This window comes from Clavelina lepadiformis, chromosome 5 (assembly GCF_947623445.1).
Source record: "Clavelina lepadiformis chromosome 5, kaClaLepa1.1, whole genome shotgun sequence".
Taxonomy (NCBI): Eukaryota; Metazoa; Chordata; class Ascidiacea; order Aplousobranchia; family Clavelinidae; genus Clavelina; species Clavelina lepadiformis.
In genome coordinates, this window is record NC_135244.1 from 5,073,473 (window position 1) to 5,087,311 (window position 13,839).

The window sequence follows — 13,839 nt, forward strand, 5'->3', positions numbered from 1 at the left end:
TCGAAGCCAGGTTGTTATAAGTATAAACGTTGCAATTGCGTAATCATCAAGTAAAACATTTCAAGATATTGCACACTTTGCTAGGCTACTTTTAAGGTTTGCTTTAGCTAATTTTCGGCGATGCTTAAAAAATAGACAGCGAGGTTTCCACTCAGGTTCATACTTTGCAGGATTAAGATTAAAGTTACAGGGAAACTGTAGTAGTTAGAATAGTAGACACAGGCTTGATCTAATTTCAGTTTTAAAAATGTCGGAAACCAGTCTTCAATTAAATTCAGGTTACAAAATGCCGATGATTGGGCTTGGAACGTGGAAAGTAATGTTAATTATGTATATTTCATATTAAATTACTAAATGGTTTGCGCCTTTTCAACTTCTTAAATGCATCTTCTACATTATTGAATATAGTTTTTGTTTTAGTCGCCCCAAGGCCAGGTCGAGGCTGCAGTGGAATGCGCTATAGAATGTGGATACCGGCATATAGACTGCGCGTACATTTATCGTAATGAAAACAAAGTTGGAAATGCTGTGGCAAAAAAAATCAAGGAAAACAAAATAAAAAGAGAAGATCTTTTCATTACAAGCAAAGTTCGTATTTAAGACAACTGTCATATTAAAACAATAAGTATAACGATCGTTTACAGTATTACGAATTGATTAAATATAGGCCTATTAATTATGATACTGAAGGTGCAATTGAAGGCGAAAGTACATGCCCAAAGATTACAGTAGTCAGTAAATATGCTACAGTTGGGAGATTCGTGAAGTTCTACCTCTTCTATTTCTTCAACACGTTTAGTTTCATTCATAGGGCTTTTGTTTACTTTATTCAGCTATGGAACACCTTTCACAAACCTGATGACGTGAAACCAGCTTTGATGGAGAGCTTAAAGCTGTTAAAAACTTCTTATCTAGATCTTTATCTCATTCACTGGCCCTTTGCATATGAGGTAAGTGTGTTGTTAGCAGTTAACCAGCAGTTAAATGTGTTGAGTGGCAAGAAGCAAAAAATTTGTTGTATCACGATTTCGTTGGTGACGTGAAGATTAAAGGGGCGTGTAAATTATTGTATCTGTTTAGCGTTATACCTATGTATTTGATGTATACCATATACTTCACCACTGGTATCCTGAAAAATCTGCGCAACCATTGCACTTCTCTTCACAAAAATGTGGGATAAAAACAGTGCAATATCATTACTAGTATATTTACACAAAGGACTAGTTGTTATAATTTTGTTTGCATATGTTCTCTGCCGTATGTTTGTCACCAACTTGTAATATTTTCACGTTCGGCGTGCGCGTTGATCAGACGACCACAGGTTGTTGCAGTTTTTCCTTGGCCATGCTGTTCGTGTTTCGCAGAACTCAGTGCAAAGTCTATTTACCAAAAGTTACATTCATTGATTGATCAGATGCGATCATTTGTTGTACATTTCACACATTTTTCACTATCGCATAAAAACTTGGAATATCGATTGAAGGCTTAGCAGTACCTTATTATACTATCACTGTGGCAGGTGCTGGTAAAAAGTATTAACGGTTGTCAAACTGACAGGTCCATGTAGCGTAGGCTACTTGCAAGTTAAACTCACGTTTATTCGCTTTAGAATACTGGTGAATTGTTTCCAAAGGAAAAAGATGGCAACTTCATCTTTTCCGACGCTCATTACGTAGAAACTTGGAAGGTAGAGAAATTTCATATTTTTAGTTTAAAAGAAAGATTAGATTGAATTATATTTGTTTATAAAATGTTTATTGTGTACCTACAAAACTTTATATATTGAAAATATTATCCAATCATAAGTAATACTATGTCTTTGACGTTTTTAGGCCATGGAAGCTCTACAAAAACAAGGCTTAGTACGAAGTATTGGAGTTTCAAACTTCAACGAATTTCAGCTAAACAAAATCTTACAAGGCGGTTCCATTCCACCAGCTGTGAACCAAATAGAGCTTCATCCATACTTGATTCAGAAAGAACTTGTGAATTTTTGTGCTGACAAAGGCATTGTTGTTACTGGATATAGTCCATTTGCATCACCTGACAGGCCTTGGTAATGCAAAACTTGTTAAGATTTGTCAGTGACAGTGTAGACGCCAATCTGTCTGGCTCTCTCTGGTTTTACAGTAGGCTACTGCCCATACTTTACGTAAGCACTTTTTAGGTTTGGTTGCTAATGTGCTAACCTTTCATCTTTATAGCACCACTGAATAGTTAACATCTTCCACGTTAGTTTTCTGGCCTTGCCGCTTTTTTCCTGGTTGTTAACTGTTTGTGAGCATATTTCTTGTTGTATTTTGCTATGACAAGGTTAACACCATTTTTCCGCTACCCACAGTCAATGGTGAAATTAAACATTACGATACCAGCAAGGCGTAACAATTGAACAAAATATGACCAAGTTCGCGATCAAATCTCTTCTAGTTTGTTTACTTGATTTAAAGTATCTGCTCTGGAAAAGCGCTGGCTAGTGACATGCAATGTCAGCATGACGTTACAATTGCATTTTGATTAATATGATACTGTTTAAGTTCAATCATCTTATTGTTGTTGTTTGACGATAGGGCTGAAAAAGGTGAGCCGCTTCTGTTAGAAGAGCCAAAACTAGTTGCAATTGCCGATAGACTGCAAAAGACTGTGGCCCAAGTAATATTGAGATACTTGATCCAGAGGAATGTGATTGTGATCCCGAAAAGTGTAACTCCGCACAGAATCCAGTCAAACTTTGATGTAAGCTGAATCATGTTCATTCAATATATTTAATGTTTTAAGAATAACTTACACCCTATACTAAAGTAATTGCCCCTGTTTTATTATTTGTAATATGAACTTCAACAGGCTGTTTCTGTTACATATTTGCAGGTTTTTGGTTTTCAACTAACGGATGAAGACGTGAAAATAATAGAATCATTCAATAGAAATTTCCGAGCCGTAGCACTGCCTCAGTGAGTAGGCTTTAACTTTAAAATGAAAAAATGACTTGCTAAAAGTAGCTTCAGGCTAAATTCTAGATTGACATCACTTCACAAATTTACTACTTACTTTGCAGCGATATGAAAGGCAAGTACTTTCCATTCAAAGAAAATTATTCGGAATGATGCATGTTTTTAAACAGGCGACAAAGGTATAAATAACCTCTCCAATCATATCGCATCATAAGCATGATTTCTAAATTAACATATTAATCTAAGTATACAATAACGTAAATCTATATTCTAAACCTTGATTTTGTAATTTCTGCAAAAATTAATTGTGCGTATTATTCATAATTATCTTCTCCCATATAAAAATGCTACCAATTTTTAAAAAAATTAATAAGCGTAAACGTCTACAATTATTGTACTTATTTACCAAAATAAAAGGAAACAAAATACCCCTGCTCCATGCTGGCGTATTGCTAGCTGTCTACCGTTAGGCGGTGGTAGTACGGCATTTCACGTTCTCGACTTGAAGTACAGTATACTCCTTGCTTGTGAACAGAGTAGGCTACACCGTGCATCCTCGATTATCCGTACCTCGTTTAACCGGCATACGATTGTCCACTCGCGAAAGAAGCGGCTCTAAGAATTGTTTTATCTCTAAAAATGTAAGAAGTTGATTATCCGTTTTTTTGCTTATCCGCTCAAATTTCAAAACTGATTGTCCGGACAAGATCGGATATAATCGAGGAAGTATTACTTGATACTGTAAAAGTGTTTTTAAGCACAACTAACATATTCTATTATTGGGATAACACAAAGTTTAGAAACTTCTATCTATTTTTACTCAAACAATTGGCTGTCGGTTGTGTTGGTTTTAAATGCGATGCTAGTTAATAGTTGGTTGTAATTTGTACCAGTACGACGATGTTAAGTCCAACTCTACTGTGTTTTAACCTGATAACGGTTAACTCGGTCTTTACTGAATGAAAGTTAATTTTAAAATAAGTTTATGTCTTGATCGATTTAGAAACTGTGTCCTCTACCTTGAACAGATTAGCAAAGCTTGGTGCAGCTTTTGCTTGCACATGCTGGTCGTGTTGCACAAGCGTCACCGCATAGCCTACTTACCGAAGGTCGGCCCGTTGTATGGTTTATGTTACTGTATTTCGATTTCGATTTAAAAGCGAGAGTTTTCTGTAGAATTCACTCGGGCACCACTTCGTTCTGTAATTTGTAAATTTTTGTAAACCAACAGATAATTACCATATAACATATAACCTTAGTGACGATGACATTAAGCCTTAGTAGTTCTATTAGGTTAATGACAGCTAGACACAACTCTCAGAATGTTTTATGCGCGGTAATATTACAACGAATTAATATATCGAACCTAAATAAGAGCATTTGTTCGTATTACTGAGCGTGCTTCACACTACCCGGATTGTAAGCGAGCCTAAGGAATAGCTAAGAACAAGATTTACGAAACGCTAAACAACTAATATCACGCTGCTAAATATTTTACTCGACGCTTATTCAGCTACAATTCATACATGCACGAAAAGAAGCAAAATTAAACATTATGCCTATTACGGTAAAAGCTTGTTTGCAACCGTGCATAAACTCGTGTCTCTTGTCTTGTTTTAGCGTCCTTCTCACAGATCCGTGATTAACCTGTTGTCACATGTGACGCTTGGCAAATGGCTATTGCTTCATATGCTAATTTGATAATTGCAAATTTAACGGAGTTCGTATTATTTTCGTCAGTGTAGTCGTTGTAGGTTTTCTGGTGAATGTATCCCAAAATAAACCGTTGCTTGTTCGAAAAGCTTAAAAAGTTTGTGAACATCTAGATTCTATAGTCATGTTTGGAAAACATGCTGATTATGCACACAAAAGCTTCGACTAATTAACGACAAAAGATGAATAAAGCTTCATGATCTGCAAACGTTGCAGATTTATAGTAGTGTATTCATTGTGCAAATATTGTTAATACTACTCGGACTCAACGCGATCACGTGCCAGGTGGAAAATCATGTGATGATTCACTTTCGACCTCTTGCAGCTAATAAGAAGACCACGACCAACGCATCCGCTTCGAAATTTCCATCCACCGTAACATACTAATATAGAGAATAGCTTATTAAGATGTTATGAACATGCTTAGACAACAATGGGAGTCAATGTTTCATGTGTCACAGCGGATTCCAAATGTTTTGCACAAACCTGAGAAACGGTCAAGTAAATTAAATACAAAAATCGATAGAGCTTTCAGAAGCATTCAAAACAACTTGGCATCATGTCATTGGTAATTAACACTAAACAGTTTTTAACTTTACAAGGAAGTGCTTATTTTTGGCCGAGTGGACAACTCAGCATTGTGATGGCAGTTGTTTTAAGAATTACGTATTGCTACTTTGGATATCCCCAACAAACAATTTTCTAGGGAACACCCTTATTGAGATTGCTTATATCTTATTTACAAATGCGAAGTAAATGTTTGAAAACGTCCCCTGTATTGACTCGCAACCAAACAATAAGACTGACGTCATACAACCATAGTCGAAATTTGCTTTGGCGTCGCATAGTATTTTAGGCAGCCTGCACATCCGAGTGATGGTTTAGTTAGATGAGCGAGCTACTACAAAATTTGAAAGTAGGCTATTCAGAAAAAGGTGGAATAGAAATGAAATTTAAACTTTCAAGTCAATGCATACATTAACCCGCTTATTCTGTCAAAGTTTATTAATGATTGGTGAAATGTACCAAATTCAAAGTTATGATGAAGAAACTGCACACTTATGATCACATTTATCGAAAGGTTGCGTTACTTCTTAAACGTCAGAACTGTAGTGCATGCATTTCCTTGAAACCGCATTCTTTTTTTAACTCAGCTGGTGTTAATGTGCAATGAACCGCGCTTTCGAAAATGACGTGTCATTCTAGTGCTGTAGTCGTGCGTATCATATGCGGAACCAACAGACAAAAGCGCTAGCTGGTCTATTATGCTCTGACACTTCATTACAATACGCTTCCAGAGGTATTAGTACCACAGTTTTAGAAGGTATTGTCTTGTGATAGAAAAGAATGATTTTAGGTAGGTCCAATGCAGAAGAGGATTGTGCGTCAAAGGGGTTTCATTGTAAGTGCTGCAGAAGACCAAGCACAAGTTTTCGTTTAAGGTGCTGAGGATTTTCAATCGACTAAATGATCACTGAATATCTTTCTTTTGAAGATATTGGTAGAAGTGAAAATCTGAGAAAATAAGCAAATTGCATTCAACACGAACTAGTTTCTATTTAAAAGTATCTTCATCGCGGAGTGCTCAGGGCTTCACAGAACGAAACTGTTTTTCTTCCTGATAAGGCCAGTTGGTTGAGATATTTAGAAATGGTTGGCAGTTTTCTATGTAGATGGCTAAGCATGTTTTGCTTATATGTCTATCGTTCTGCTCTATGGCTTATGCAAGCCATGAATACTAACATTTAGCCCATTATTTTTTTTTCGCAATACAAAGTCCTCAAAACTTTTGCATTGTTTTACAAGATTAAGGAAATGTGACCCACTTGGTCCGACGACTTTGATGTTCCCGATGTGTGAACGTGAATTGCTTTCAAGCGGAAAGTTTAGCATGTATGATTGACTTTTTTTCTTTTTGTACGTTTATTTTTTGGAATAAACTGTAGGGATTAATAATTGTGGCGATGCTGTGCTATGTTAATGAGGCAACATAGAAACCGAATATTCTTCTGCATTCATGCTGTACTCATTATAACGTGCAGTTTCTATTCCGCAAGCACTATCGGTATTGTCATGTGAATTACGTAATAGATGGAATACGTTCCATAGGTGTATACATTAACTGGATTACGCAATCTATAGGTACATACTTCTTGGCTTACTTCAAAGCGCCCCCACGCTTTTACTACAGCCCGATAATCGCTTTTATTTGAGCAAACACCGCAAAACAAAAAATTGCAATAAAATAACATTTCGCCTGAAGAAGAAGAAGCAAGCTTATGGTTGCGAAAGCTCGAAAAATATAAATAAAGTTAACCTTCAGAGTGCCAAACTATATCCTGTTTTTTTATTTTACTATAAAATCTGGTTAACACTGTTCAGACAACATCAATAAAATATACATACGACTTAAGCTAAATCAGTTTGAATGAAATTATTTTTAAACATGAAACCAATAGTGGCATTGGATAATGAGACCCATTTAGAGCGCTAATTCTAGTGCAGTAATTTTCTTTTTGATGTTAACTTATTTATTTTTTTTGTATAATTTTAGATCTTATTGTTTTGCACGTCGGTCTTAACAATAGCACGTCCCCTACTCACTATAAATAACCTGCTCAAAGTGTCTTACTAAACTCCGATTTACGTCATATCACGTTGATCGGGATCATTTGAAAATGATAGTCGTGTTCAGCACCTAAAATATCATTATACAAACAAGCAGGTTTAAATTCAAGTCTATTATTAGAGATACGAACCCAAAAGCTGTCGCCATTTGCTAATAACTTATTATTGTTGTAGCCTATATTGTTATCGACATTTGTATTTAGAATTGATAATGAAAAATCGTAAACTTATGCAGTTAAGATCTTTTAGCAAGTGTTTAATAGCACCTACCTGGCATCCTAAGTTAAAAGGGTTATGATAGTTTGTCGCATGAGTCTTCACATTATCTTATCACGGTAGTTTTCACACTATTTCTCTAAGTTAGTTGAATACATTTTACATAGCAAATCAACAAACTCTACCAGTGAGGTCTGGTTCAGTAGTTTTTATTCAGTTGCCAACAAGCTTGATGGTTATTAGCGCAAGTAACGGCACAAGTAAGATGTCTGCGACTGAATAATAAGTTGCCAAAATAAGATAGCTAACTGATAGGCATCCGACGAGTGAATTGTAACTTATAGTTTTTGCTGCAAGCTGGAATATCATAAAACTTATCGTCTTGAATTTCCTATAAGTTGAGCAGAGACTTGGAAATTTGAAGTAGGCGCAAGGTATCATGCGATGACAGCATTAGCACGGTTCCCACTTCCGGTATTTATGTATCGTGATATTATGACTTCATTTATCGATTGACGTCATCAATATATTTAACGTCCACAAAGAGGTTTATTGTTTAGTGGGTTGACAACGGGGAATACCCTCTCGAGAGACCAATACACCTGAAGTTGATCTTGGTGAAATCTTTTGAATTAAATTGGAGTGCGATTTAGATTAGAAGATAGGTTCAGCTTATGTCATGCTACATGTTTGAAGTTGAACATACTTCACTCTTTAGGAGCAATGCCTATGAACTAGTTAATGATTACCTCATTTATGACAAAGGCCTGTGTAAATCTCAGTAACCCACCTTAAGGCATGTATATTGTGTGAACATTGACACAAAGTGAATGAGTTAGTTTATGCCGTTAATAGTGTGACACTGGGTAATTTTATGTTATTTGAGTACTGTAGGTAATAAAAAGTAATAAAATGTAGAATATTTTTGATGTTTTAATGATTAAAGAGCAGTTGGAATCGTTCAATCCCAAGTGTGTTTATTAGTGAAGGATATTTTGGCTTTGTAGTTGTGCACCATATGTTCAGTAATGTATGTTAAAGTATTTTGTATTCTTAGGCTCGTACAAACAGACAAAATTTTTGGCTTGTAATATGTTTCAATATGAAGAAATGTATGAATCAAAACTGACTCCGATTAGAAGTTATGTGATATTTTTGTGATTTTTTGCATTTTGTCATGAACACCAATTAATGCAGACTTTGCAGTGATTGAATTTTTTATCCACAGTAGAAATGTATAAAATAGCTATAGCCACTTCCATTATTAGAAAAGTTAAGTAACACATTCTCAGAGTTTTGCTTTTAAATCTTTTTTTCTGATGAACATTTTTACTCTAGGTGTATGAGATGCTTATTGGACGTCATGGCAGGACAGTGCATTGATTAGGCATGTTTTCTTGATAGAGCACAGCATTATCAATGTCATAAGTATGACCTTTATGATTAACGCTGTTAGAATAACCAACACAGATGGCTGGTATGTTGATTGTGACATTTAGATTCAACTGTTTTGAGGCCTTCCCTGAAGAGTAGTTAATGATATATATGACCTCATTCTATATTTGCCTATAATGCAGGTGTCTATTGTATTTTTCTCACATGGGTTAAGCTGATTAAAAAATAAAATGTCCTATTCCTATCCGGCACCGATGTCTGCCTGTTCATCAGCTGCTATGCTGAAGAGTGATCCAGATCTTAGAAAATGTGGTTGGATGAAGAAGAAGTCAAATCGACAGAAGCTTTTATCTTCCAATTGTAGGAAATTTTAGAAAATTGTAATAAATTTGTTGAAATAAAAGACTTAGAAAGGTTTCAGTGTTTTGAAAAACAAAAACGTTTTCTAAGTTTTACCCATACTCACATCGTGTACTTATTTGTAAAGTATCCATTGTCTTTTATTTTTGATAGATGAGGAGAGGTTTTTTATTATACTAAAAGGATGGGTGTATTACTACAAAGAGGATTCTTCTTTGGCTCCACAGAAATATTTTTCTTTGGAAGGCTACAGCAATCGGTATGGTGAAAATTTTTATTCCATTCGGAGGAAAAAATCATGCACAAACGGTGTTTTTAAGTATTTTTGGGAATCAAAACGGTCTCTCAAAATTTGTGCTCTTGGAACTCCAGCAGAAAATTTGCTGTTAGTCTTCAAAAGTCACGGTCTCATAAAGTTCATTTGTGTTCGCTAAAGTCAAACCTTAAAAAACTGTGCCCAACTGTACGAGATTTATTAAATTTTCTTAAAAACTTTTCTTCATTGATCATTAATTATTTAAATCACACTTACAATCACTCATAGATCATTGGTGTAGTATGTTGCTGAAATAAAAAAAAACAAGAAATACTAATCTAGTGTGTCATGCATGTGAGTGTATATGCATAATATATGAATCATATACAATGTAGGTATTTGATAGCTGATAAAAATGTTTATTTGTAAGAGATTGATAATTGTTGAATGCAACAGTTGTGGGATTTGTTAATTGTCCAACTAAACAAACTAACCATGGTGTTATTGCCTTTGTATAGTTAAATGCGAAATGATTTCAAGCTGAACTGTGTGATTTTGATAAAGCTTTCACTTTCTATGCTCGCAATTTCATTTGGCATTGCATTAATACTTGGTCTGAAACTATTCGCATCATAACTCAAATAATCACAGTGAGAGTGAATTAGTTATGTCTTCCAAAAGTGCAAATTAGCAACCTTTCATAGAAACCATATCGTTAATGCAGGGTAATTGAAGCCGAGGAAGAGAAAACTTCATCTTTGCAGAATGTTTTCAAGATTTATCCTTGTAATAATGATGGAAGGACATACTTTTATGCCACTGGTAGGTTATTATCGTTGATTTAGGTTACAGTGCTTAAAACAATGTTAATTGTCAGTAAGTTAATTTGTTTTTTATTTTACTTTAATCTGAGCCTTTGATTTCAAACATCACATTACTATTTAGAACAAAAAAAAGACCTAAAAGACTGGATGAACAGTTTTAAACAAGAAATAGAGAAATACAATATTTCCAAAGGTAATAGGGCTATATATGTGGCCATACTTAGAGCTGTAGTTACTAATTGACTCATCACTCATGCTCCTATTTGAAGCCTTTATTGAAAAGATTGACAATAACTTAACTTGCCATAGACGTTCTACCAAAACAATGTGACATGTTTGTGGGTAAAACATATCATATCTTAAATATACTTGTAATGAAGGTTTGCTGTGAAAATGTGATAAGTTAGAAAATTATTTCCGATGTTGTACAGAGTTTTAGAGAAATCTTATCAATCACATCTTATTTTTCTGTTGCTTTATTTTTAAGGTATTTATGTTGGCTTAAAATTTATTTCTTAATGAAATCATTTTGCAGTAAGCACCTTAAGGTCAAGCGTTTCCTGCCCGGACAAAATATCTCCACAAGTACATTCAAACACTAATTCCGGACCAAGGTCCCAAAGTGTGAACAATCACCACAGGTATTTTCTACATACAACTGAACCAAGTGAATGGATGATTAATTCAATACTGAAGGCCTGCCATAAGTCTTAATCTAATCACACAGTATAATTAAGAGGTGTAGCTAAGAATGTCTATGCAACAAATGCATTAAATTTTCCACTTTGTCATAATCATTAATCGTGTTAATATTAAGTTACATTCATGGTTGATTTTATTCCAAATTCAGTTATGTTTTGTTTAGGGAAGTGGGCAAAAATTCCCTGGAGTCATCACAAAGCACAAGTACTAATAGTATACTCTCTGACGAAGGTGGTCAGCCGTGGTATGAACCATACCATAGTAAGTGTTCAATAATTTCTTAATTTTTTCTTGTCTTAATCGTATTCATTATGCATGGATATATAGTTTATAATAGTAATTTTTTCCTTTGTTCATGCAGTGAACCGAACTGGTGACATATCGTTGCCTTCATACTCTTCGCCACCTGGAAAGGTTTTAAATTCTCCAGGTTTTTCCAACGACTACCCATATCCGCAAGTTCCGCCTCCTCTTCCAAAAAATTTGCCCGAGGATGATAGCTCACATTATTATGAAAAAATCACTGACGATCCTGTGCACCCTTTTGTGGATCACGTTCCTGGTAAAGTAGCTGCTTTTCGACAACACAGCTTTCCTGTTGAACCGCCTCCTCCTCCACCAAGTGATCTCAACTTAGACGACGAAAATTATGAAGTACCTGTACATCACTCCCCTGGTGGCGATCTACGAAATCGACTGCTATCAACAGCTGAGCCTATCTCTTCTCAGCAAGATATGCCACCACCTTTGTTGCCAAAACCTCAGAGCATGTCTGCATCTTGCGGCGGTGACGATGGCTCAATGTCAATGGATTACTACATAGATGTCAATCAACCAGAATATGACAATCCCGAAGATGATTATGATGACACTAACGAGGTGCAGCATTCGATGCACAGGATCCCAATCCCAATTCCGGATGAGGCAGACCCTACATCACGATTTACTTATCCACCCACGCCACCTGACAAACCGAAACCGCCTCAGCCTGGCATGAAGCCGAACCCAATGTTTCCTGGGAGTCCTCTTGATTTGAGAAAGAACCTTAAACCCGTGAGCAATACCTCACCGAAAGCAAAAGTTAATTCTCCCCAAAATTATTCTCCGACTTCGCCCATGACGCCAACAACACCTCTTGATGCTGTCAACCGACCACGTGTCACAACCACTGCTGGAACTCCACAAATACCCAAAGGCTTTCCGTTCAATGAAAATTCAGTAGCTTCAACGGTGAAGTCTCAAAAGTCACACTCGGTTAGCACACCGCCCCAAATATTAACCCTGACAGGTTTTCCGTCGTTGAAACCCGTAACACCGTCATCAGCATTAAAACCGTCAACGTCGTCTACATCAAAACCTAAAACAGCTTTAAAACCACCGCCATTAACGTCAAAACCTCCAAAACCGTCACCAACATCCAAACCCACTTTAGTAGGGTTGAAACCCACTGCACCTGTTCCAGATCACAAACCTTCGTTGTTCTCAAGTCCAGAATACACAACCCATATTTCTCCTGAAAAACTAAAGCCTCATAATAAGTCTTCACCGTTCCCGCCGAGTACATTCAACGCGCAAGACATAAAATTTCCGAATAAGCAAATGCCCCCGTTGAGTCCCGGAAAGCCTCGAACTGAAAACCTAACGACAACAGCCTCAACGCCCAAAAGTCCATTGTTAGGACTGAAAACCTCCAGACCAATGCCGCCTTTCACCACTACTGAAATGGGGAAAACTACGACAATGAAGCCGTCAGAAATTAAAAAGGCGAATGCCACTACCGCCGTTACCACACCGGTCAAAGTGTCCAATAATGCAGATGATCCAGCAGGGAAAAGTGTTCTAGATAAAGCAAAAATGTTTGCTAATACCAAGGTACCGCCAGTGAAAATCGATAAACCTAAGGCAACTGCCAGGCCACAGGCATACTCCAAACCAACTTTAGCAGCTAAACCTGCATTTGCGAGCAAACCTAATTACATAAGGTGATATTGCAATAGAATTTTTGCTGCAACAGTGACAGAAATCGATCCCAAAATCTCAAATTTTCATCTTTAAATGCCATCGGCACTTCGCACTTGGCTGCATATCACGTAGCGATAAGCTAATTACCCGCAGAAATTGCCAGTTAAGCAGCAATTTCTTGCTTTACATTTTTGAAAGGTCACATGACTTTCGATCAATTTTTTCGTTCGTTTGTAGTACTTTCGATTGATTACGTTTGGTATTGGTCCATGTCAATGTGCTTTTGATTGTATTTATTGGTTGAGCGTGCGTTGTTCTGAGATGAAATTTTTTAACCAATTACGAGCAGGTTTGTTCCTTATTGTTTGCTTTTTTCTTGAAATTGAATATTCAAACTTGTTATTGTTAATTCTATTTTTGAAAGACGTGCAATACGGTTTTATATAAATCTTATACTGCAGTATAGCTGTTATCTGATGCCGATTGATCGGTGATAGTATCTATCCGATAGTGTTTCATATGTATTGCTGTCCTAAACAAACAAAAACGCTTCCATCCAGTCATGGTGCAGATAGCAAGTACAGTATTACTGAACCGAAACGCTTTCAAATCCTTTTTGAAGCTGCGTAAATTTTAAATTGAAAAGTTTTAAACTTTAAGTGAATGTTGAAGTAGACAGTTTTTTTTAATAGCACTTGCTCTTTGTCAGTGCTTAACAATGAAAAATAAAAAAAGCTTTAGACACGGTTTAAAATTTCACTCACAAACAATTTACTTAAGAAGTTAGCACGGATCTCGTATAGCATGACAAGACAAAATTTTGTCTACTTGGCAT

The 13,839-nt window shown here is 36.1% G+C and overlaps 2 protein-coding genes across 2 annotated transcripts; both read left to right on the plus strand.

Moving 5' to 3' along the window:
- On the plus strand, nt 1–3,376 carry LOC143461087 (aldo-keto reductase 1B-like). Its single transcript, XM_076958855.1, has 8 exons — nt 1–316; nt 421–588; nt 834–950; nt 1,610–1,687; nt 1,833–2,056; nt 2,568–2,733; nt 2,866–2,948; nt 3,053–3,376. Exons 1-8 carry the CDS (start codon nt 248–250, stop codon nt 3,099–3,101), a joined length of 954 nt encoding a protein of 317 aa, XP_076814970.1. The 5' UTR covers nt 1–247; the 3' UTR covers nt 3,102–3,376.
- Nucleotides 3,377–9,082: 5,706 nt separating this feature from the next.
- LOC143459720 (uncharacterized) lies at nt 9,083–13,465 on the plus strand. Its single transcript, XM_076956968.1, has 7 exons — nt 9,083–9,260; nt 9,414–9,519; nt 10,241–10,338; nt 10,462–10,533; nt 10,876–10,981; nt 11,206–11,303; nt 11,404–13,465. Exons 1-7 carry the CDS (start codon nt 9,131–9,133, stop codon nt 13,026–13,028), a joined length of 2,235 nt encoding a protein of 744 aa, XP_076813083.1. The 5' UTR covers nt 9,083–9,130; the 3' UTR covers nt 13,029–13,465.
- Nucleotides 13,466–13,839: the final 374 nt, after the last annotated feature.